Here is a 24706-nt window from a genome sequence, read left to right on the forward strand (position 1 = left end):
ATGTGTGCATATGCCTAGCATGCACACCACACACCTACACACTGCTTCGTAGCTCACTCCCTTAAAGCTCGGAACAGCCTCCAGGGGAACCATGTTAAAACAGTGCAATTAACTAGAACTGCTACAAACTCAATAACTCACCTACCTAATGAAGCAATTCAAGGAAAACTGGACCTATTTTAATAAGAATTTTAAAAGAGACAAGAAGTAAAGGTCAAATGCCATTTCTGGATCCCATCTCTTTTCTTCTTCCCTCCCATTCTAAAGCAGTTAAACCAAGGAGACGACGCATACTATACTAATCCTTATAAAATCAAGGAGGCAGCCAATCATGCTATTATACCCAAGGGCAAATTTTTTCTTTCCAACCCAACCCCCAAGTTAAGTGCCTCCCCTGATCTATTTCTGAAGGTTTTATTATGCAAACCTGAAAGGATTTCAATTACAATAATTCTTGTCCTTCTCCAGCCCAACTCAACAAAAGCGGAACTAAATTACCAGCAATTCTAGGCCATAAGGGTGGTTTTTGCTTCTTACCTCCCCTCTCGAGTCACCTTAATCTAGAGATTCTCCTCTCCCAACCCCTTCTGTCGACTTGGGGAACACAGCTGTTTTTACGCCACCCCACTATTTAGCATATCATGACGCCTAACATGCCCATCAACAAGCAGTCTGCCCAGTCTCACGCAGCTATCATGGAGTAATTACACCGCAGGCCAGTAAAATCCACTCACTCTCCCAGTCACATACCAGCCCCCTCCTTGGGCCCCACCCCGCCCTGCAGGTGTGGGCAGCCTGGTTTCCTGGTGACCTCTAAGGAGAATGGGTGCATGGAACAAAGGCCACGATGGGCAGAAGTGGAGACAGGATTGGTAGAGGTGAGAACTTGTACTTCTTAATGTACCTACTCTATTCTGAGGTCCACACTAAGTTTACATAGGTCATTTCATCTGACCCTCACAACCACCTCACGTGGTACATATAGCATTTCACAGACAGGGCAACTAAGGCTCAGAGAGTTTAGGAAGATCGCATGGTTGATAAGCAGCACATCTATCTGTACCACACCAGGCTATACTGCTACCCTAAGAGTTTGGGGGAAGGTGCTGAGAGGTAACGAGTGCTGAGACTGGACCAGGATGAACTTAAAGACAGTTCACTCTCATATGTGACGAGTCCCTGAGGTTTGACAAGAAAGGGAGGGAGCACAGAGCAGCCCTCTAGAGGTTCTGGACTGGCAAGCTAATTCTCAGCCTATAGTGCTTAATTAGGAGTTGTTGGATTACCAAAAGAAGTTTGTCATAGGGTGGCCTCACTTATATAAGGAAGTTCTATCCATAATGTACATAATGTACGATATCTTAAAAATAAAACTGCTATTTTACCAGCAAAAATGGCTTTACTCAGGATTAGTAGAGAATTACAATTCAGGCCATTCAAGCTATGGCAAAACTATAAGCAAGTCCAGAGAACAAAGGAGAAGACTGCTCTTTTATTGGGGGGGGGGGCGTCCTGAGGGGATGTTATAAACAAAAGTACACCCATATAAACCAGGAGTTTGGAGTGTAGTGGCTCTTCATTGGCTAGGCTATTGCTGGGCAAGGGTAAAATCTTTCTTCCTCCTCTGAGGTAGTAAAGTATAAACTTCTTCCTGTGGGGAGTGCAAGATATGTCTCTTCCCGTTGGGGTCTGCAGTTGACAGCAAGTGTTAGGGGATGAGAGCTCCCCCTTCTGGCCTCCTCACTCCATTTTAAATGAGGTTTCCTTTATTCAATTTCAGACGTGGTTCTTAAGGGCATGGCTCTAAAGGAGGGCTTCTGCCATAATTTCAAAGCCAACGAAATAAAGTAAAACTTATGGCTAGCAACCCATTTGTTTTTGCTTTCAAACAATCTACTAAAGTCAACTGCATTGACTTCAACCATGCAGGGTTCTAGGGAGAGTCCCAAATCCATGTTTGTGCTTAACCATCAGTCCTTTAGAGAAGTGGTTGTTCATTCATGCAGTCAGTTAATGTTTACTGTGCATCTACCACATGCGGAGCACCAGGCTAAGCCCTGGGACCCAGGGGTGACAAGGCCATTGGTTCCATAATCTTAGGGCTATGAAGGCCAAGTCCTAGGACCAAGACTCCATGTAATAGGAGGCTCTATGCTAGTCTAGGGGCTCATCATATGCTTCCCTGAGAAAGTGACATCAAAACTAAGGACCTGAAGGGGTGCCTGGGTGGCACAGTCGGTTGAACATCTGACTCTTGGTTTTGGCTCAGATTGTGATCACATGGTTATGAGATCGAGCCCTATGTTGGGCTCTGTGCTCAGCCCAGAGTCTGCTTGGTATTCTCTTTCCCTCTCATGCTCTGTCTCTCTCTCTAAAATGAATGAGTCTTAAAAAGACACAAAAAACAAAAAACTAAGGACCTGAAGGATGACTGAAAGGCATCCAGACAGACAGGTCAGAGAAAATTGTTGCAGATGGAGGGGAGAGCACGGCAGAAGCCTGGGGGCAAGAATGAGCTGGGCATGTCTGCAGATACTCCTGGTGGTCTGAGGCTGCTGTGCTCTAACTTACTACACAAACCTGGTCCACTTGCATCAGAAGGGCCAGCACAGGGAGAATAACCCCGAGGACAGGACAAAGAAACCTTGCACCATGTGCCCCTGCCCTACTCTGCTCTGCCTCCATTCTCACACTCCCATCAAGGCCTGAGGGCCAGTGTGCCAGGAGCAGCACCAGCCAGCCAGCAGGGGCGGGAGGAGGCCCAGGGCTGCATTTTCTCTTTGGGGTTCATTTCTTCTGTCTGGGTGTTGGTGTATTCAGAATGCAGAGCTCATCCTCACCAGCCATTACAGGCCAAACATGCCTTCCAGGAGCTGTCTTACCAAGCCACTGCCCTCACTAATATAATGTTATCAAATTTCTAATGCAGGTATACTCTGAAGCAAATGTACTGTTACCAGCACGCCACTGGGCACATTTTTCAGAAGGAAACAGAGCTGCTCTGAATCTGTCACTTTTCCTCTACTCAGTACCATGCACACAGAGCAAGAGCCTGCTAAGGGCTGTTTTCCTACTGTACCGTTCTTCAAGCATGCTCAAGATGCATCAGGTCTCTCAACAGAATCCCGAGTCAGCCACAGCACAGTTCCTGGTGAGTTTCCTGGATGACAGGATAAAGCCTTGACAACTAGGGCCTGTGCCTCAGAATCTTAAGGTATAGGTATCAGAGCTTCTAGTTCACTAGTCTAGTTTCCTCATTTTACAGACCCGAAAGGAAAATGCAGTCCAGAGAAGTTAAGTAAAAGGTCTGTCGTCACACAGCCAGTGAGCCGTAGAACCACAGGTTGGTTCCTTTCTCAGCTGATTCCCTTACCTAAAAACCAGATCTACTTTGGAGGTTGTGAGGCCTAAATTAGAGAGCCCGTAACCCAGTAGTGCCAGAAATGCGGCAGGTGTCCAATGACTGATGACTGTCTGCAAAACTTTGTCTCTTAGATCTCCAGAACAACCCATTCACTTTCCCGGGGCCTCATTTTGCTAAATTCCCATTGAGGAGAGAAAACAGACTGGCAGTGGGGTTAACGTGTTCACAGCTGGTGTGTGGCCAATAACTGATTGGGGATGAACCAAACTCTCTCCTTGTTCTCAGATCTCAAGTCCAGTTTTTTGCCCTGCCAGTTTCACCCCAGCCTGACTTTCTGTTGTCTCTGGAGAGCTGATGTGATCAGAGAAGACACTGCTGGAAGTGACCACTGAAGACAGTCATGTCACCTTCCCTTTAGCCACTGAGTTGGAAAAGGCTAAGCCAAATCCACTTGAGAAGGGATAGACAGGAACTCTCAAACTTCTACCCAGGAGGGTGAGGAATCCAAAAGATCCACACCAATTCTACCAATCACTGACAAAAAAAAATCACCCAAACCATGGAACAAACATTAACTTCTGACAAGACAACCAAATGGGCCAATCAGCTCAGGTTTTTCCTCCTCTCTCACACACACCAGCTCCTCTGCCCCCTCCCCACACCTTAAAATAACCATCCAACCATGTAAATTCCCCAGTGCAAGTGTCTGTTAGTCTCCAGCAGAACTGTCAATGCTCATAAATTCCTGGCCTTCCAGATTGCACTGCAGCTACTTACGGGGGGTGGGGGGAGGGATGCAGCAGGCCACCAGACAATAGGAGGAGGAGATCGGCCGAGCAATAACTACTCTGGTTACAACATCGAAATTCATGGCAGCATTTTGCTGGGAGTGTGCACCATCAGGGAGGAGAAACATAAAAAGGGGAACCTTGGCTGTAAATAGTTTATTTCGGCAATTCCTGATGTTGGCTGAATCATACTTTAATACAGAAATACATGAAAGCACCACTCTGGAGGTGACATGTGTTGCCACCTCATTTCTCTTTTCAAAAGGGTCTTCCATCAGAGAGACACCTCACTACGAATTACAGTGAAGAAAACAAAACCCTCACGCACAGACTTATTAATAGGCCAGAAGGAAATGAAACCACCAGGATTTAAGGAAGCAGAGAACCAATGCAACAAAGACCATCAGTGATCTGGGGTCTCCAGGCTGCATTTTCATGCACAGAAAATGGAAGAAAAGAAAAAGGTGGGACTCTTCCAGTCTCAGAGTCCGCTCCTCAACCGCACATCACAGTTTTTCAAAGTAGCTCTCATTCCCTCCATTCTTTCTAAATTAGTAGGCTGACTTCTCCAGTGAACCCTACCTTCATGTTCCTTCTCAGTGGTTCCTACTTTCTTGATCTTCCTGGGAGATTTCATAAAGAGGGGAAAGATGGTTCGTAAGCCAAGAATATCAACAAACTTATGGCAATTGTCTGTGCCCTCCGGTCCAATCATGGCATGGTCCAGCACTTTCAGGGCACTGCTCCGGGAGATCTTCTTTTCTCTGGGAACAAAAGAAGTTTCATATAAGGCACTTCATGGGGATGTTCTAGTCTCCAAAAAAAGGGGAGGGGGTGTACTCATTAAAATGGGGGGGAAAAGAAGGAAAGAACAAAACAACTTAAACATCCACCAATGAGAATATTATTACATAATGATAGATCTGCACAGAATATTATATACTTGTTAATAATTAGGAAAGTCTATAATAGAATGAATGAATTCCTATGGCCAGAATGATAAGCACAAAGGGTAATATTCAAAATTCTATATGAAACATTCCCTCAATTATGTGAAAAATATGTATTAAAAAAGACTGGGAAGAAATAGATCAAAATGCTAACAGAGGTTATTTCAGGGTGGTGGGATTATGAATTGCCTTATTATTCCTTTTTCTTTCTTTTAACAGCTTTATCAAAATATAATTCACATACCATATAATTTACCCATTTAAAATGTACAATTCAATTAATTTTAGTATATTCACAGATATGTGCAACTATCACCACAGTCAATTATAGAACATTTTTATTATCCTGACAAGAAATCCCCTACTCTTTAGCTGTCACCCCCCTCCCCTCCCATCCGATCCTACCCTAGCAACCACTGATCTACTTTCTGTCTCTATGGCTTTGCCTATTCCAGACATGTCAAGTAAGGGGTATCATACAATGTGTGGTCTTTTGTGACTGGCTTCCTCCCCTCAGCATCATGTTTTCAAGATTCATCCATGCTGTAGCATGTGTCAGTACTTCCTTCTTTTTTGTGGCTGAATTATATAGTTCATTGTATGGATATGCCATAATTTGTCTATCCATCCACTGATGAATATTTGGGGTGTGTCTACCTTTTGGCTCTTATGAATAATGCTGCTAAAAACATTCTTGTACAAGTTTTTGAGTGGACATATGTTTTCATTTCTCTTGGATGTATGTACACCTAGAAGTGGAATTGCTGGGGCATTTGGTAATTCTATGTTTAACCTTCTGAGGAACTATCAGACTTTTTTTCCAAACTGGCTGCACCATTTGACATGCCCACCAGCAGTGTATAAGTGTTCTGACTTCTCCACCTCTTTACCAATACTTGTCAGCTGATTTGTTGGTTCAAGCCATCCTAGTGGGTGTGAAATGGTATCTCACTGTGGTTTTAATTTGCATTTCCCAGATAACTAATGCTGTCAAGCATCTTTTCATGTGCTTATTACAAACTTGTATATCTTCTTCAGAGAAATATCTATTTCTCTTGTGTCTACTACAGTACTGAGTAATTCCTCAGTAAATGCTGAATATTGGCTTGGTTGGTTGATTTAACAGGTATACTACGATGAAATGATTGACTTGCTCCTATCTCATAGGTGAAGGCTATTCAGATCCTTTTCCCATTTTTTAATTAGCTTAATTCTTTTTATTACTTAGTTGCAAGAGCTCTTTATTCTGGATACAAGTCCCTGATATATGATTTGTAAACATTTTCTTCTATTCTAGGGGCCACCTTCTCACTCTCCTGATGGTATCCTTCGAAGCACACCAGTTCTTAATTTTGATGAAGTCCAACTCATCTGTTTTGTCTTTTGTTACCTGTGTTTTTGGTGTCAGAGCCAAGAAACCATTGCCAAATCCAATGTCATGAAGATGTACACCTACGTTTGCTTTTAAGAGTTTAATACTTTAGGGCGCCTGGGTGGCTCAGTCGTTAAGCGTCTGCCTTTGGCTCAGGTCATGATCCCAGGGTCCTGGGATCGAGTCCCACATCGGGCTCCTTGCTCGGCAGGAAGCCTGCTTCTCCCTCTCCCACTCCCCCTGCTTGTGTTCCTGCTCTCGCTCTCTCTCTCTCTGTCAAATAAATAAATAAAAATCTTAAAAAAAAGAGTTTAATACTTTAAGTTCTGATATTTAGTTCTTGATTCATTTTGAGTTAATCTTTGTATGTAGCGTGAAATAATGGTACAACTTCATTAATTTGCATGGGGATATCCAACGGTCCCAGTACCATTCTTTGAAGACTATTCTTTCCCCATTCCATGGTCTTGGTATTCTTGTTGCAAATCAGCTGACCATAAACACACAGTTTTATCTTCTCAAATATTCTCAAATATATTCTATTAATTTATGCCAGTTCCACACTGTCTTGATTACCAACCACTGCTTTGTAGTAAGTGTTAAAATTGGGAATCCTACATTGTTCTTCTTTTTTAAGACTGTCTAGCTATTCGGGCGCCTGGGTGGCTCAGTTGGTTGGGCGACTGCCTTCGGCTCAGGTCATGATCCTGGAGTCCCTGGATCGAGTCCCGCATTGGGCTCCCTGCTCGGCGGGGAGTCTGCTTCTCCCTCTGACCCTCCCCCTCTCATGCTCTCTCTATCTCATTCTCTCTCTCAAATAAATAAATAAAATCTTTAAAAAAAAAAAAAAAAGACTGTCTAGCTATTCTAGGTCCCCTGCAATTCCATATGAATTTTAGGATCAGCTTGTCAATTTCTACAATGAAGTCAGCTGGCTTTTCAATAGGGATTGTGCTGGATCTGTAGATCATTTTGGGGGAGTACTGCCATCTTCACAATATTAAGCCTCTGATCCATGAATATGAAATATTTTTCCATTTATCAGCTCTCCTTTAATTTTTATTTATTTATTTATTTATTTATTTATTTATTTATTTATTTGACAGAGAGAGACACAGCCAGAGAGGGAACACAAGCAGGGGGAGTGGCAGAGGGAAAAGCAGGCTTCCCGCCGAGCGGGGAGCCCGACGCGGGGCTCGATCCCAGGACTCCAGGATCATGACCCGAGCCGAAGGCAGATGCTTAACAACTGAGCCACCCAGGCGCCCCTCCTTTAATTTCTTTCAACAATGTTTTGTAGTTTTCAGAGTATAAATTTTGCACTTCTTTTGTTAAATTTATTCCTAGGTATTGTATTCTTGATGCTACTGTAAATGGAACTGTCTTCATAGTTTCATTTTTGGACTGTTCATTTTAAGTGTACAGAAATACAACTGATTTTTGTACATTAATCTTTATATTATCCTACAACCTTGCTGAACTCAGTTATTAGTTCTAATAACTTCTTGGTGGATTCTTTAGGATTGTCTACAGACAAGATAACATCATTTGCAAACAGAAATAGTTTTACTTCTTCCTTTCCAATCTGGATGCCTTTTATTTCATTTCCTTGCCTAACTGCCCTGGCTAAAACCTCCAGTACAATGCTGAATATAAGTGGTGAAGGCGGACATCCTTGTCTTGTTGCTGATCTTAGGGGGAAAGCACGCAGTCTTTCACCATTAAGTATGATATTAGCTGTGGATTTTTTGTGGATGCTCTAATATGAAAGGTTGGAGAAGTTCCCTTCTATTCCTAGTTTAGGTATTATTTTTATCATGAAAGGTGCTGGGTTTTGTCAAATGCTTTCTGCATCTTATTATTCCTTTCTCTATTTTTCAGTATCTTTCATTTTTCCATAATGAACATGTATTACTTTTTAGACTTAGGAAAGTTAAATTGTTTTCAAGAAAAAATAAAGGTGATTTTTCCCCTGTCACTGGCTACTGTTCTTGCAAACAGTTCTCTAAGGAGTATAATTTTCTATAACCTTATAGTGTTTTCTTTAACACTCTATGAGATAGGAACAAGTCAATCATTTCATACCTTAGTATACCTGGTAAATCAACCAACCAAGCCAATATTCAGTATTTACTGAGGAACTACTCAGTACTGTAGTAGACACAAGAGAAAAACAAAAATTAAGACATGGCTTCTGCTTTCAAAAACATGTAAATCTATTTGGGGAGACTAAATTAATATGAAATCTTCAGGCAAAAGTAGAAGTCGGCAAATAACTTTTTCCCCCATGTATTATTCAATCTACAAATATTTACTGGATACATCTCATGTGAATATGACAGATCAAGACCCAGTCCTCATGGAGCTTACACTCTTAACTGCAGGAGACAAATGGAAAATCAAGATACTTGATAGTTTGTCATGGAAATAATGCAATGTGAAAGAATGAAAGAGGATATTTTAGGTTAGGTTATTAAGGAAGGACTCTTTAAACGTAACATCTGTATTGAAATCTGAGTGTTGAGATGAATCGGTCTTGTACAGTTTAGGGGCAAAACATTAAAGGCAGAAGGAATAGCACATGCAAAGGCCCTACGGTGGAAATGGGCCGGCATAGTCAAAGAAGAGACAGAAGCCTGCATTTTTGAAGCATAAAAGAACGGTATTCCTAGCTTAGATCTGAGGGGAAAACATGGGCTATACCAAAGGTCTTGTATGACACAATAAGACCTCCAAGTAAAGAACTGGTTCTAGGAGTTAAGATATAATTCAACACACTTATTCTGAGACCATTATGTGTTAGTTACTTTAGAGGGAGAGAGAGATTATGTATATGTGGGGGAGTATAGGAAAAGAAAGATATATATGTAAATATTTCAAAGCAGGTGAGAGAGTAAGAGGGGTGAGTGTGAGTTACTCCTAGTAAAGCCTGGAGAAGAAAGTCCATCAGCTTAAGAGGGAAACCAGGGTAAGATTTTTTTTAATTATTATTTTTAAGAATATGGAAAATTCAGTCATATTTTTAGAGCATCGAGAAGCCGGTGGTGATAAGGATACTAAAGATATAAAAGGGGAGAATGGACAGATGGAGTAAGGTGACTATCAGGCAAGGGGAGGCAAGCCTTACCAAAAAGGTGGTAATAACATAACCCAAAGCCCTTCACCCAATTTCTCACCTGAAAGCCAAAGAAAAGCAATCAGAAATAGCATCCCTTTGGATAGTCTTTTGTAGAGGAAACAATATTAAGACATGGCATTATTAAAGTGCTAAGGATGACAAGGCATGCTTATCTTAGGTCAGACAGCCAGCCAAAATTGAGTCCCAGTGAGTGGAAAAAAGGGGAGTATGTAAAAAGCTCGGTGATAGGGCCCGTTGGTGCTAGCCCATCCTGGTTTACCTGAGACTGTTCCATTTTTGGCACTGAAAGTACCACATCCTGGGAAACCTCTCAGTCCCAGCAAACCTGGACTGAGCAAAGCTGGACATCTTACTTGATGCCAACCTCAAAAGACCAAGGATGTATTATAAATATTCTTACCTTTACTCCCCTTGCCATAGAATTAATCAAAATAACCCACAGATACTCACAAATGACATTCAACACAACTACTGAGTTTAAAAGAAAAAAAAAAGGTTACTACTGAGCATGCGCCTTCATGCAGCAGGCACTACACCAGCTGCTGGTAATTCTAAGCTCCCTGTCTTTAAGCAATTTAAGGACAGTTAAATATAAATAATTTCAAAAGCCCAAAGCAATGGAGATTAAGTCCAAGTAGGTGAGAGGTGGAGATAATTAATTTTATCTGGGAGAAGTCAGTGAAGGCGTCACATGGACAGCAGATAACATCTGAACACAGTCTGAAGAATGAGCATTTGCCAGGCAGAGAGGAGAGAGTGAAGTCAGTGGTGACAGAGTGGGTACACAGCATGTGCAAAGGTACGAAGACCGTTAAGAGCATGCCACTTAGGCAAAGCAGAGGTAGCTGTGAATGACCGGGGTTAGCAGATGACTAAGGAGAGGCGGGCAGAGGTCACAACAGGCCCTAGATGTGCTGCCTGGGGCCCCTGGGCTCCATGCCACAGATGTTGAGAAGCCACGAGATGTTGAAGAAGAGGAGGGCACTAGATGGATACATTCTAGAAAGCTTACTCTGGCAGCCATGTGATGAAGGCACTAGAGTGAAGACAGAGCTGGGGAGCAGGCAGGACAGTTAGGAGACCATGACAATGGTGTAAGTGAAAGATGACAAAGAGTTTGCACATCATACTGGTAAAAAAAAAAAAAAAAAAAGACACCAAGCTGGAATTCTAACAGGAAACTAGGCAAATAATCTATTTGTTTTCACTGCAGCTGGACTTGAGCATCCTACTTCACAAACCTGAATTTGCAAAGGTTATGACTAGGGCACATAATGATGTGAGCAGAAATTAGGAAACAAAGCTATAATATCCTCATTGTTTAGTCACTAGGAAAAGGCCTCCTGAGATGAAGGATGGTCATGTACCAGGGCACCTTCAGTTACCATGCAGCATACATTCAAACTATTTCACAAATAACACAGAACTGTTGGAAATACTAAAGGTAAAAGACTCTGATTTAGCCAAGGCTCTCTCTCTCTTTTTTCCTGCCTAAGCAAATTCAACAAACAAAAGATTTAAAAAGTAAAACCCTTCTTCACGTCGGCAGTGTAAGACATGTTTAAAGGGGGCAGTAATTGCATATTGATCACCATTTAGGCAAGCTGCATGGAGGTGAACTTTGGAATATTCATTGGGCTTAAGTTCAGGCTTTTAGCAATCAATAGCTGTTTGGCCTGACTTTCTTGGGTTGACTTTATTTGAAATATTTATTCTACTGGAGGACAAGGAGTTTATCTTAGTCTTGTCTGGGTTCATCAGGTTGTCGATCACACCAGGACCAAAATGAATGCTAGCCTCTATGAAAGTGGGCGGTTGTGGGAAATGACACACAGTCATCTACTGCTCCTTATCCTGCCAAAATGAACCTTTTGACGAGGAGGAAGGGATGGGGAGAGGGAAGTTTTCCATTGTTGTTTTAATTAGCTTGTTCTTTATTATACAAAAACACTTTTGCAATAAACACGCATTCTGAGTATAACTTTTTTTGTTCATTTGTTCTTCCATCAAATACATGAGGTACCTAACAGGTGCCTGACAGAAGGTGATGACATAGAGGCAGGCACGGCTCCTGTGTGTCAGGAACTCAGTTCACAGGCGAGACAGGTATGCAGACAATGGGTATACTGAGAAAAGCCTAGCACCACAGTGAAGGTTTTCTTCTACAAAGTAGAACATGAACGCAGGAAGGAGGACTGACCGTATCTGAGTCAGAGAGGCCTCACAAAAGAGATGATGCCCGAACCAAGCTTTACTGGATGTCTTTCCCAGACAGGTGAAAAGGGAGAGGGTGTTTCAAGCAGACGGAAAGAAGAGCGCATGCAAAGACACAGTAAGCTGGGCACATTCAGGGAAGCGGTGCACGGTACTGCTAGAATACAAAGAGCAAAAGGGCAGCAGCAAAACATGAAGCCTGCTGATTTTGTGTATTAGAAAGATTACACCTGCCATAGTGGATCGAAAAGTACTTGCTGGTGGCGGGGAGCAGAAGACAGAGGGAAAATATATCAGAGGCAGAGAGATGGGTAAAAAAAAAAGGCAAAGTAATAGTATACTAGGAGTGAAAAGGACTGAATTCAGATTGAACCTGGGGTGCCTATGAGACACAGCAGTGATGTCCAGCTTAAACGTATGGGTCTGGAGTCTAGGAATGAGATTAAAAAGGACTGACAAATGGAAAAAAAAAGGTGACAGGCAGGCAGTCTTTAAATGATATTGTGAACCACAAATTAATCCTGGCAAGAAACTTGGATAATGCCATATGAAATAATTTTTGTTTGCTTTACAATGTACACGATAAAGTTCACTTCCTTTCAGCTCCCAGAGTAGAAGATCACCTTCCAGGATCCAGGATTTCTATGAATGAGACAGTGAGATCAAAATAACTAAATTCATAGTTGCTCTCAAACTATTGTGCCAAAGAACACTGGTGCTCTGGGAGATGCTAAGAGACACTCCACCGCTAAAACAGAATAATGGTGGTCTTCTATGTTGCTAGACATAGTTTTTCAATTTTCCATTTCTATTCCCATCCATTTTTCATAAACTACTGGTACCAACCACTGCTCAACTAATTGCCAGAGAACAAAACAAATATGTAGAAGACAGAGGTTAAGATTTTGGTGTATAGCACTATGGTAGGCCCGGTATGCAGAGAAACCACTTATGCCATGGCTGAGCTGATGGTAAAGTAAGATGAACAGTCAAGTGACCAAAAACCAGGGCTCTAAAGAGCACACGTTGGCAAACTTTATGCAAAGGGCCAGACAGAAAATACTGTAGGTTTCATGGGCCATATATGGTTTCTGTAGCATCTTTTCCTTTGTGTGTGTTTTAAAATATATGTGACACTTCTAAGATACAAAAAACCATTCTTAGCTTGTTGGTCTTGGAAAAACAGGCCTCAGCCAGATCTGTTCCACAGGCCTTCGTTGCCAATCTCTAATAAAGAGGATCAACAAAGCTCAAATCTGGTTCTTCAAAAAGACCAATAAAATGGACAAATCTTTGGCAAGAGTGATCAAGAAAGAGAGAAAAGGCACACACAAAAAAAACAGTAATGGGTATGATAAGAAAGGGAGAGAACTACAGATAGAGCAGGTATTAAGCCAACAGAGCATAAGGAATAATTTTAAATCAGAAACTTGGAAAACAGGTAAGATGGACAAATTCCTAGGAAAATATAAATTTCCCTGACTCAAAAAAAAAAAAAAAGAAAAAAGAAAACCTGAATGGGTCTATACCCATTCAGAAAACTCAATCAGTAGTTAAAAATCTTCTCTCAAAGAAAATTTAAAGTCCAGAAGCAATCACTATCAAGTTCTACCAAATATTCAAGAAGGAAGTAATTCTAATATTAAACTCCTACATTATTTGACTCATTTAATAAAGCATCATTCAACTCCTTTATAAAGCTAAAACAAACAAACAAAAGCTTTCTGAGAGTAACCTTACAGGCCAAACCCACTCAGATATTGGTATCAAATTCCTAAATAAAATACAGAATCCTAAAAAACATAAAAAAGATGGGCTTCTCCCAGGAATGAAAGGTTAGTTCAACATTAGAAAATCCGTTAATGCAATTTTCACCATACTTTAAAAAACCATCTCGATAAATGCAGAAAAAGTTTTTGATAAAATTGAATGATCAATTATGTAAAATCTGTGACATCAATAAGAGAAGAAATCTCCTTAATCTGATTAAATGCTATCTCCAAAAAACTCAAAACAAACATTATACTCAATAAAATACATTCCCTTTCTGAAAACAAACATTATACTCAATAAAATACATTCCCTTTAACCCAGGAATAAGAAAAGTTTGCCCTTGATCACTACTCCTTCCTATTTAATCTTGCATTAAAAGTCATAGCTAGTAAAATGTAAACACACGCACAAACTAATAAATTATTGAAATGAAATGTGACAGAAAATAATCTTGTTCCCACTTATTAACTGCTACTCCCTAAAAAGGGCATATACCCAGGGGTTTGCTACTAAAAGTTCAACAAGTAGTTCTCCAGGAAAAAAGTGCTGATTGTTTTATTTTCCAGTTTACATGGCATAAATACTCCCACTCTACCAGATTTCAAGTTACCAATGTGATCCCACTAAACATGGTGTTGGAAAGAGAGGCACACAGTAAGCTTTCATGAGCCTGTATGAGCTAGCTCAAACACATCACTGTTTATACTTCCCTCCCCGCACCACGGACATCAGGCTTGGCCATGTGACTTTTTATGGCCAATAAAATGAGAGCATAAGTAATATAGGTGTCTTTAGAGGAGAAGTTTAAAGATTTATTGCATTAATCAGCCTTTTCTCTCTGCTATGAGAAAGTCACATCCCATTGAGCACTGTTCCTTTAGTATGAATCCCAAAATAAAGATGTGGAGCAGAACTTCAGATGGCCAGTGATGGATGTATCAGGAGTGAAAAATAAACATCTGTCACTGAAAGTCCTTGAGGTTGCAGAGTTGCTATTGCAACAAAACCAGACTGATAACGAGACATAGCAAAGGTGCTTAATATAAGATCAATACCTAAGAGTTATTTGTATTACCTAGTTGATATTTACAGAACATTCTTTTCAGATGCACAAGGAATATTTAGCAACATAAACTATGTTCTGGGCCAAAAACAAGTCTTAATAAATTTAAAAGGATTCAAATAACGTAAAGTATGTTCTCTGACCACAATGGTATTAAAGTAGAAATAAAAAACAGAAGGATATTTGGGAAATCCCTAAATATTTGGAAAGTAAATAACACACTTCTAAATAACTCAGGGGTCAAGGATGAAATGAAAAGATAAATCAGAAAGTATTCTGAACTAAAAATACAACATATCAAAATGTGTGTGACAGGCTTAAGGTAGCAATTAGAGAGAAATTTATAGCATCAAACATGTTAAAAAATAAGATCTCGGGGCTCCTGAGTGGCTCAGTGGTCAACTCTTAATTTGGGCTCAGGTCATTATCTCAGGGTGGTGAGATCGAGCCCCACATCAGGTTCTGTACTCAGCAGGGAGTCTGCTTGAGATTCTCTCCCTCTCCCTCTGTCCCACCCCCTGCTTGTGTGCTCTCTCTCTCTCTAAAATAAACAAATCTTTAAAAAAAAATAAGATCTCAATTAAATGATCTTCAATTCCCACCTTGAGAAATCAGAAGAATAGCAAATTAAACCCCCAAGTAATCAGAAGGAAAAAAAATGATCAGAGAAGAAATCACTGACATAGAAAACAAAAAGTAGTAGAGATAAATCAATAAGAAAAACCTGATTCTCTGACAAGATCAACAAAATGGGTAGCCAGCCTGATTAGGAAAAAAAGAAGACATCAATGGCCAACATTGGAAATAAGGGAGAGCACATCACTACAGATTCTACAGATACTAAAAAATAAGGGAGTAGTCATGAACAACTTTTGGCCAATTGGTTCCACCACTAAGATAAAATGAATTCCTTGAAAGACACTGACTACCTAAGTTTACTCAAATGGGAAAAAAAAAAAAAACAAAAAAAACATTGCAATAAATTTAAAAATTTTATCTCAGCAAAATTTAAAACTTTTCAAAAGACTATGAAAATGAAAAGCAAGTTATGGGCTCAGAGAAACTATATGTAAAACATTTACCTGACAACAGATTGTATCTCTGATATATAAAGAACTGTTATAATTCAACAATAAGACAAACAACTCACCCTCCTCCTGCCAAAATGGGCGTTGAACAGACGCCACCAAAGAAGATATTTGAGTGGCAAATAAGCACATGGAAAAAGCCCATTATCATTAGCCACAAGGGAAATGAAAATTAAAAGCACAAGATACCCACTAGAATGACGAAAACAAAAAACACTGACCACACCAAGAATTAGTGAGGATACGGGGCAAATGGAAGTTTCATACACTGCTGGTGAGAATAAAAATGGTATGGTAAAACAATTTTGTAAAAACAGACTGATACTGTCTTAAAAAGTTAACCATATTGGGCGCCTGGGTGGCTCAGATGGTTAAGCGTCTGCCTTCGGCTCAGGTCATGATCTCAGGGTCCTGGGATTGAGTCCCGCATCGGGCTTCCTGCTCCTTGGGAGCCTGCTTCTCCCTCTGCCTCTCTCTCTCTCTCTGTCTCTCATGAATAAATAAATAAAATCTTAAAAAAAAAAAAAAAAAAGTTAACCATATTCCTATCATATGACCCAGACATTCAACTCACAGGCATTTATCCAAGAGAAATGAAAAATATGTCCACCCAAAGATATGTACCTGAATATTCATAACTTTGTTCATTAGAGCAAAAACACTAGAAACCCAAATGTCCATCAACAAGTGAATAAACAAACTGAGATATATTCATAAAATGGAATGCTACCCAGCAAAGAAAAAGGAACAAACTATCGATATACACGGAATGAATCTCAAAATAATTACAGTTAAAATAATAATTATAGTTAAATATGCCAGAGGGGGAAAAAAAAGAGTACATACTGTATGACTCCATTTACATAAAGTTCTAGAAAATGCAAACTAATATATAATGGACAGAAAGCAAATCGATGGTTACCTAGAGACTTGAGGTGGAGGGAGAGGAGTTATGGATTACCACGGGGCTCAAGGAAACGTTTGGGTACGATAAATATGTTTGCTGTCATGTTTGCAGTGATGGTCATGATAGGTCGACACACACTGCAAAACTCATCAACTTGTGTACTTTAAATATGTACAATTTAGCAGCCCTGGAATGATGAATAGCTATGAAGTCTGATGGAAGGGCTCCGAGAGGTCCTCCACCATTTCCTGCCAAGTAATCTTGCTTCAGTTTAATCTGCCTTCTTAGCCCCAGCACTTTCCATTTATGAAGAAGTAATGTCAGCCTGGAGGGCTGTTGGAAGGATTACTTTGTGCTTTGAAGCGTTTTTCTGGTTCCCAGAGAACAGGTGCAAACTACTATTATCCATCTTAGAAAGAATAATATTCAGTGAATGGGGAAAGGGAACACTTGCTTGTTGGACAAACAACAAGCAAGATGTGTGTGTGCAGCACGGAGCACAAACTGTATACAACCCTATCAGGAAGCTCAACTGATTTCTAAAATGTTTGCATTATTATTTTGCTTTTGCAGTTAAATCCCAGAGACTGAAAGCAAGAAGAAAAAGCTCTAGCTCTTAAAAAACAACAAAAACCTGAAAAGGACCAGAGTAGTAATAGTGCGATTGAGTTTGGACCTTCCCATGTTCATTAGGAACAAAACCAATACAGAACAAGGCAAAAACAAAGGGCATAAAATTTCAAGGTTTAAAAGTTCCCCAGGCTGGCCTGCCTACCTTTACACTTGCTTCAAGCCCAAGTCCAGAACTGGGCCTGCAAAAGCTTACTTTGTAGATGGTATACCATCGCCATTTTTTGTTTTCTTTGTCAGAGACACTTTTCTTTAGATTAAGGAAAATCTTACTGAGAAACCGCAGGGGGGGAAAAAAATCGGTAGCTCCTAAAGGGATGTGTCTCTGTACCCTTCTCTTCTTTCTTTTTTTTTTTTGTCTATACAGTTAATAACCAAGATGGGTTCACTGTGTTTCCGCTACACAACCCCAAGCTGCATTTGTACACATCCCTTGGGATCTCAGTGGTCTCTTCTCTTTCTAACTGCAACAGGGTTTTACAACAGAAGTAATAAGTTTCATGTCAACATTTTCAAGGAAACTGACAATGTAATTCTTCTGTCTCCCACTGGCTTTGTTGTTTCTTAAAGAACACTGAACCATTTGAAACAAGGACATACTGTTAAAAAAAAGTGCTTTGTGGTGGCAGGAAGCAAACGATTTGGAGTACAGTCTATAATTAAACCTGATATATTGAAATCTTCTATTTGCAGCAACCATCTTACCAAGAGTGTAGAAAAGGCAAACCAGTCTCCATCCAGGGGGCAAGAGGGCATTTGTATAGCTCTACCTTCATGTCTGGCTAAATTCTATAATGGCCACCCTCCACCCCCCACTAAGTATCAGTTAGTTTTATTACTGAGAATTAGACTCTGAATCTGATTATTCTGTTCAACTTCACAATAAATTGTGACTTTCCTAAATTTTCTTTTTCTCTCAACTATCCCTGACTACAAAAATACCACTTGGCTCACAGTCGTATCTTAACTCTTCTGCTGCTAGCCAAAGACCACACAAACATTCTCTCAGTACCATAATTCTTGACACTCAAAGCAAAAGAATGAGGACACACAAGGAGAAGTATTTTCTCCATCAGGGGAGGATATACTATATATACACAGTATATACTGTCCAAGAGGTTCTGCGCCTTCTACCCTCACCCCATCATTTTTCTTTCCTTATCAAAACACTATGACTAAATGAGATATTCCTTTTTTGGGGGGGCTTCCTAGATGCTAGGATGGCTATCTGCTGCTTTTTCTACAGCAAGGGTTCCATTTTTTAAATATCACCTCAACAATCTTTTCTTCTTTTCCAAAATGTCTTCATCTGTCCTTTGACAGAGGAAAAACAAAAAATGAAAAGCTTTTTTTTTTCTTATCGATTCTGTCGACTACTGTAGAATCCAAACACTCTTAACACAGGAGTGAAAAAAAGTCACCTGACAACTAAACTAACACCTGGGTGGGAGGATAAAGCAGAGGAGAAAGGCCTGTCCGGTAAAGGCAGAGGTAGTAGACCTCCTTACAGTCCCTATAAACAAATGCTGAGGGACTGCAAATCTGCATGAAGGAATTCTCTGGATCTTGAGTAGAAAGGTTATAAGAAATGAATGCCTAAACCATAACCCTGAAATACCTTGGAGGATTACGGAGGAAGAGTATTGAGAGGTTCAAATGTCCCAAAGGGGGATAAGCTGAAGTGTGGACACTTGTGTTGGCTTCTGCTCTGCTGCACAGCACAAGCACGGGCCAAAGAGGGCAGCAAGCCCAGCACTCCAGCTGATGCCTGGATTCCCCAGAGCCTTGAAGGTCAGGTTCAAAAACTGATCCGACAGGGAAGGGTGCTTGGGTGGCTCAGTCGGTTGAGCAGCTCCTGATTTCGGCTCAGGTCATGATCTCAGGGTCCTGGGATTGAGCCCTGCATCCGGCTCTGCGCTCCGTGTGGAATCTGCCTCAGGATTCTCTCTCCCTCCCTCTGCCCTTCCCCCTGCACACATGCTCTCTCTCTAAAATAAATAAATCTTTTTTTAAAACTCTGACAGGGAAAACTAGGACTAAATATATCTAGGCAGAAGACTGAGCTCTCAACTATATGGCTTTTAACAAATCACTCCTCATTCTTTGGGTCTATGAATAGGATTTGCTAGAAATTCTATAACCCAATGATTTAAAACAGCAAAAATGTTTCTCAGATGCTTTTCTCATTCATTTAGAAAATATTTACTGGGAACCTAATGTGTATCTATTGCTAGGTACTAGGGATAAAAGAGGAAGAAGACATGGTTTCTGTTCTCAAGAGTCTTATAGTACAGTCAGAGACAAACAGATGCCTACCACACAGGATGGTAAATGCTCCCATAGTGGAAAGCACAGGATGCTAGAACCTAATCCTCAACATTTGGGAGTGGGTAGGTGGGTGGGCGTAAGGAGAGGGCTGAGGAAGTGACATAGGGGAGAAGATTCTTAAAGAAATTCAGCCTAATCATCAACTGTTGAGGAGGATATGCTGGAATTCTCATGCCTTGCTGGGGTGGGGGGAAGGTGAGGAATAGAAAATGATACAGCTTTGGAAAACAGCTTGGTAGTTTAATAATAGTGAACTTACATTTCCAATATGACCTAGTTGTTCCATTCCTAGGTATCTACCCTAGAGAGATGAAAATATATGTTTAAAGATTTTTAAGCAGCTTTATTAATAATAGCAAGACACTGGAAACAACCCAAATGTTCATCAAGAGGTGGATAAATTAAAAAACTGGAATGCAGAAATATAATGGAATACTGCTAAAAGTGAACAAGAACCAAATTACTGATACATGCAAAATGAATGAATCTCAAAAACAATCTGTTGAGCGACACAGGCTAAACAAAACACAGACTAAATCAATTTAAATTTAAAAACTGATACTTGATTCAGTTATTAGGAAACATTTAAGTATGTTTGGAGAAACTTAGGTATGGGAATCTACTTTTCAACTATAAATCTTATGAAACCTAGATACAAAGCAAGTGCTTTATGAAAATTTAGCACTGAATTGAGACGTAAATATGCACTGGATTTCAAAGACTTAGTAGGAAAAAAGTAAAATGGCTCAATAATATTTTTTATTGATTACCTGTTGAGATGATTTTTATTACCCTGGGTTAAATAAAATGTATTATTAAAATTAATTTTGTTTTTTTAACCCTTTTACCATGCTACTGCAAAATATAAAACTATATACCTTGCTTGCATTACTTTTCTATTGGACATTGCCATTTATATCTCCATTGTGTTGAAAACAAAGATAGATACATCCATCAAAATTAAAACTGTACACTTAAAATGGGCATGTTTTATTATAAATAAATGATGCTTCAATAAAGTTGATAAATACTAAATTGGGTAGTGTATGTGCATGTGTGATAATGTGTGTGTATAAATGACTATCTTGCTAATGACCTTTACTTATCAATAATCAGAAATGTAAAAAAAAAAAAATTCACAGATATGCAAACACTTAAGAGGAACAGTTCATGTGACACATTAAATTATATTGCAGTTACTTAACATCGGCCTCCCTCACTAGTGATTGAGTTTCTCGAAAGCAAGAATTCTGTCTTGTTCACCTCTGTATTAAGCCTAGCACTCAACATAGTAAGTTAACATGGTACTTTATCAGTGTTTTAATAGCTGCAGAATTGTCCCAGACACATTACATATAGTTTAGTTTCCACAAAATCCCTGCAAATTTGGCATCGTTACTCCCATTTTTCAGATGAAAAACTGAGGGTCAGAGGTCAGAAAGGTTGGAGTAACTCACCAAATAGCCACCAGTAAGTGAAAGAGCTTTGTTCCAAACCCACATTTACCTCAACTCCCAAAACCCACTCTTCCATGCTATATCACACTGCCACCTTTCCAGGAGGGCATTTCATGACTGCTCAATGCCTAAATCCCAGTAAAGAGTGGTACTTAGGAGCAATGGAACCACAGAATTTTCCTAAACTTCTTGTGCTACAGCCTCCAAGTCTTGAATGGGCTTCTCTCTAAACAGAGAGCAACTTGGCAACTCTTGCTAGATCAGGATGAATCTAGTAGGAAAAAAAAAATCCCTCCCAATTAAACTTTCAATTTGGGAGTCTGAAGAAGAAAAATAACACAGAACAAAGAAGCATGGGAAAGAGAAAAAAGGGAATGCTGAATCTGCTAAAATAGCTAGTTAATGAAAAGAATTAATCTAACAGTAACTTCAGCATTCAAAAATGAAAAGTTAGGAGATCCTACAGAGGTACAATTTCTAAGGCTTTTGGAGCACCTTTTTAATTAGGCTCCCAGAATCTCAGCATTCCTGTTTGAATAATCCATATTTCTGGTTATTTATTCATCTCCCCACTGCCGCACATTACCAACCCATATGCTACAGGAATACATCACTTCATATTTGCACTCAACCATCCAAAGACATTGGCAGTTCAGACCTTTAAGAAGCTTAGGAAAAAGTCCCTGTAGAGTACAGTTTTAAGGTTAGAAGGCCCAGGAAGCCAAATGCATCTTCTTTATATGCTATTTACTCGAGAGAAGGCGGGTCATTTCAACAAAAGGACAGGCAATTAGAAGGGTAAAGGAGATAAACAAACAAAAGACTCAAGAGAGTAAAGCTAGCAAAAATCAGCTGAACACTAAAGACCTCCGAATAATTCCAATGCCCCTCTCTGCACTTTAAAATAGATTTTTTAAAGCAATTCCACAAAGGACGATTTTCAGTCAATCCAAGGTCTCGTATGCACTGGACAAACGAAGAGGTCTACTGTGCCCCCAGCCCTACACATGCCTAAAGAGAAGATGTTTTAGAAACATATACCTTGATAATCTTAAATACAAAAATAGTTTTAAACAAAAACATGGTCATTGAAGAATTTGCTACAATATCAAAACAATGGAAATAGTCTCAATATCACCAACAGAATACTAAGTAAGCTACATTTCCTTAGAGTCCATTATACAGTTACTGAAAACTCTCACAAAGATTATGTCACCACATGAGAAATGCCGTGTTAAGTTTAAAAAGAAACAGTACAGAAAATTACATGTGTGACAGGACTAAAAAGCTGGCAAAAACAAGGAAATAATTACAGGAAAAAAGAGTGAAAGAAATCTACACTCAAAGTTGGGTTGTGTTTACGTGACAAGAGCTGTTTTTTTAGCTTCTTAGAGGCAGGAATCCTGTCTTACTCATTTCTTTTATAAGGGCAGCACTTAACATAGTACCTTATCAGTGTTTTAACAGCAGTTTTGCATGTCTATATTCTAAATTATATTTAATAGATACATTTACTGAATTTATAAAATTTTTTTTCAAAGATCTAGTTTAGCATAGTTTGCATGTACATGAATAGAAGTTTCAAGAATGCAGACTCTAGCTCGATTTCATGAAGAGTAATAATGATTAGTGTCTTCCAGCCACACAAACATGGTCTAGTGGCTCTCAGTTTAAAAAATTGCCCCTTGGGCGCCTGGGTGGCTCAGACGGTTAAGCGTCTGCCTTCGGCTCAGGTCATGATCCCAGGGTCCTGGGATTGAGTCCCGCATCGGGCTCCCTGCTCCTTGGGAGCCTGCTTCTCCCTCTGCTTCTCTCTCTCTCTCTCTGTCTCTCATGAATAAATAAATATATAAAAAAAAAAAATCTTAAAAAATTGCCCCTTAACCCCCACCACACTCTGGTCACCATACCCCTGCTCCCATTTCTCCCAGATTTCTCAAGGGTTATTGACACAAGCTACCTCCCATTTACTTCCAACATTAGGATTCTATGAAATATACTAAACACGATATCCATTTTAAAAATTTTATTTTTATTTATTTGACAGAGAGAGACACAGCGAGAGAGGGAACACAAGCAGGGGGAGTGGGAGAGGGAGAAGCAGGCTTCCCGCTGAGCAGGGAGCCCCATGTGGGGCTGGATCCCAGGACCCTGGGATCATGACCTGAGCTGAAGGCAGATGCTTAACGACTGAGCCACCCAGGCGCCCCAACATGATATCCATTTTAAATACCTTAAGGAATTAGAGCATAAATAATAAGATCTATAAGGAAATTACTATAAAGAAAAGTTCGAGAACTGTCTTGCACATTTTCTTATCTCCTATGCTAGGCACATAGCACATGTGCAATTCACAGAAAATATATAATGAAAAATATGTATGAATAAAAAATGATATTCTGCTATCAACAAGAAAAATACAGACAAACATATGGAATAGATAGGTCTATGTGATATAAAGTTTAGAAATTAACATAGGGTATGTTTAGAAGATCATGACTAGATTTCCCAAAACCAACACAGTAAGAGAAGGAGCAAAAAGACATTTCCCTTCAAGAGAGCAGTCATATCACCAACTGATACAACAGGGCACAAACAGACCAAAATGTACTTTCTATTCACCCACTCTAACTTGAGAGAAGACCCTCCCGCCCCCCACCACACACACACACACACACACACACACACACACACGCAGGCACGTGCCACACGCACACACACACCCCTGAAGGCCTTACTGTTTTTCGTATCTAATAAACTCAATGGACTAAAAGACCATAGATATGTGTTCTGGAATTTGGGCTAACGGTGAGGAGCTGGACAAAAAAAATGGAGCACTAGGAGATAAGAAACGTACCTGAGCATGAGATTCATCAGCTGCAGACCCTCACCCTTCAGGAAGCGCTCACGATTGGAACTGAGCATTAGGCAGGAACAGAGTGAATCAAACAGATTCTCCATCATCTCCTGCTCTTCAGCGGTGCTAGGATTGTGTCTTTTAAACACCTGTCAAGCAAAGACACCAGAAAGCACAGAGCCATAAGAGAACATCTTTTCATCAGTCAGCACTCAACAATTTCCAAAGTCTGCCTGTCCTGATAACCCCAGCAACTGAGGAAGCAGAAGCTCACCAAACAAAATTCTCTACAGCTTCCATGTTAGAGAAACTGGACTTTCTGAGTCACAGGTATTAGATAGCTATCAGCTCAAACAAAAAACCAAAACACTCAACTGACCACTGGGTCCATAAGTGATTGATAGTTCCAAGGAGGCAGATTTAAAAACAAAACAAAGCAAAAAAACCAAAAACCCAAACCAACAAAACCCTTTTACTATGAAATAGAGCACAGATATAGAAAATTCCATAAAAGGCATATACAGCTGAAACCACCATCTCCAGGTCAAAAAACAACTTTGCCAGTTACCTCCAAAGCCCTCTACTTGCCCAGCCCAACCATGACCCATTTCACCCCTTCTAAAAGAAACCACAATCTAGAAGGGCCACAACCTAAGGAAGTTTCCTAACCGTCGGGGCTACTGAACTGCCTCACACAGCAGTTGTGGCTCTAAGTCATGGAAACAGCTAAAAGCAGACGTTTCGTCTCTGCCAGAGATATACGGCATGTTAAGAGG

The 24706-nt window shown here is 40.1% G+C and overlaps 1 protein-coding gene across 2 annotated transcripts in view; it reads right to left on the reverse strand.

Moving 5' to 3' along the window:
• The window catches only part of CTNNBL1 (catenin beta like 1), a 158536-nt gene that overhangs the window by 57412 nt on the left and 76418 nt on the right, over positions 1 to 24706 (reverse strand). For both annotated transcript variants that reach the window (XM_081832805.1, XM_081832806.1), the window contains 2 exons: positions 23931 to 24079; positions 4735 to 4916 (listed from right to left, as the gene is read on the reverse strand). In XM_081832805.1, the coding sequence (XP_081688931.1) occupies positions 4735 to 4916; positions 23931 to 24079 (331 nt within the window). The remainder of the gene's footprint in view (positions 1 to 4734; positions 4917 to 23930; positions 24080 to 24706) is intronic.

This window comes from Leptonychotes weddellii, chromosome 10 (genome assembly GCF_054177405.1).
Source record: "Leptonychotes weddellii isolate Sample4059 chromosome 10, ASM5417740v2, whole genome shotgun sequence".
NCBI classification, from domain to species: Eukaryota; Metazoa; Chordata; class Mammalia; order Carnivora; family Phocidae; genus Leptonychotes; species Leptonychotes weddellii.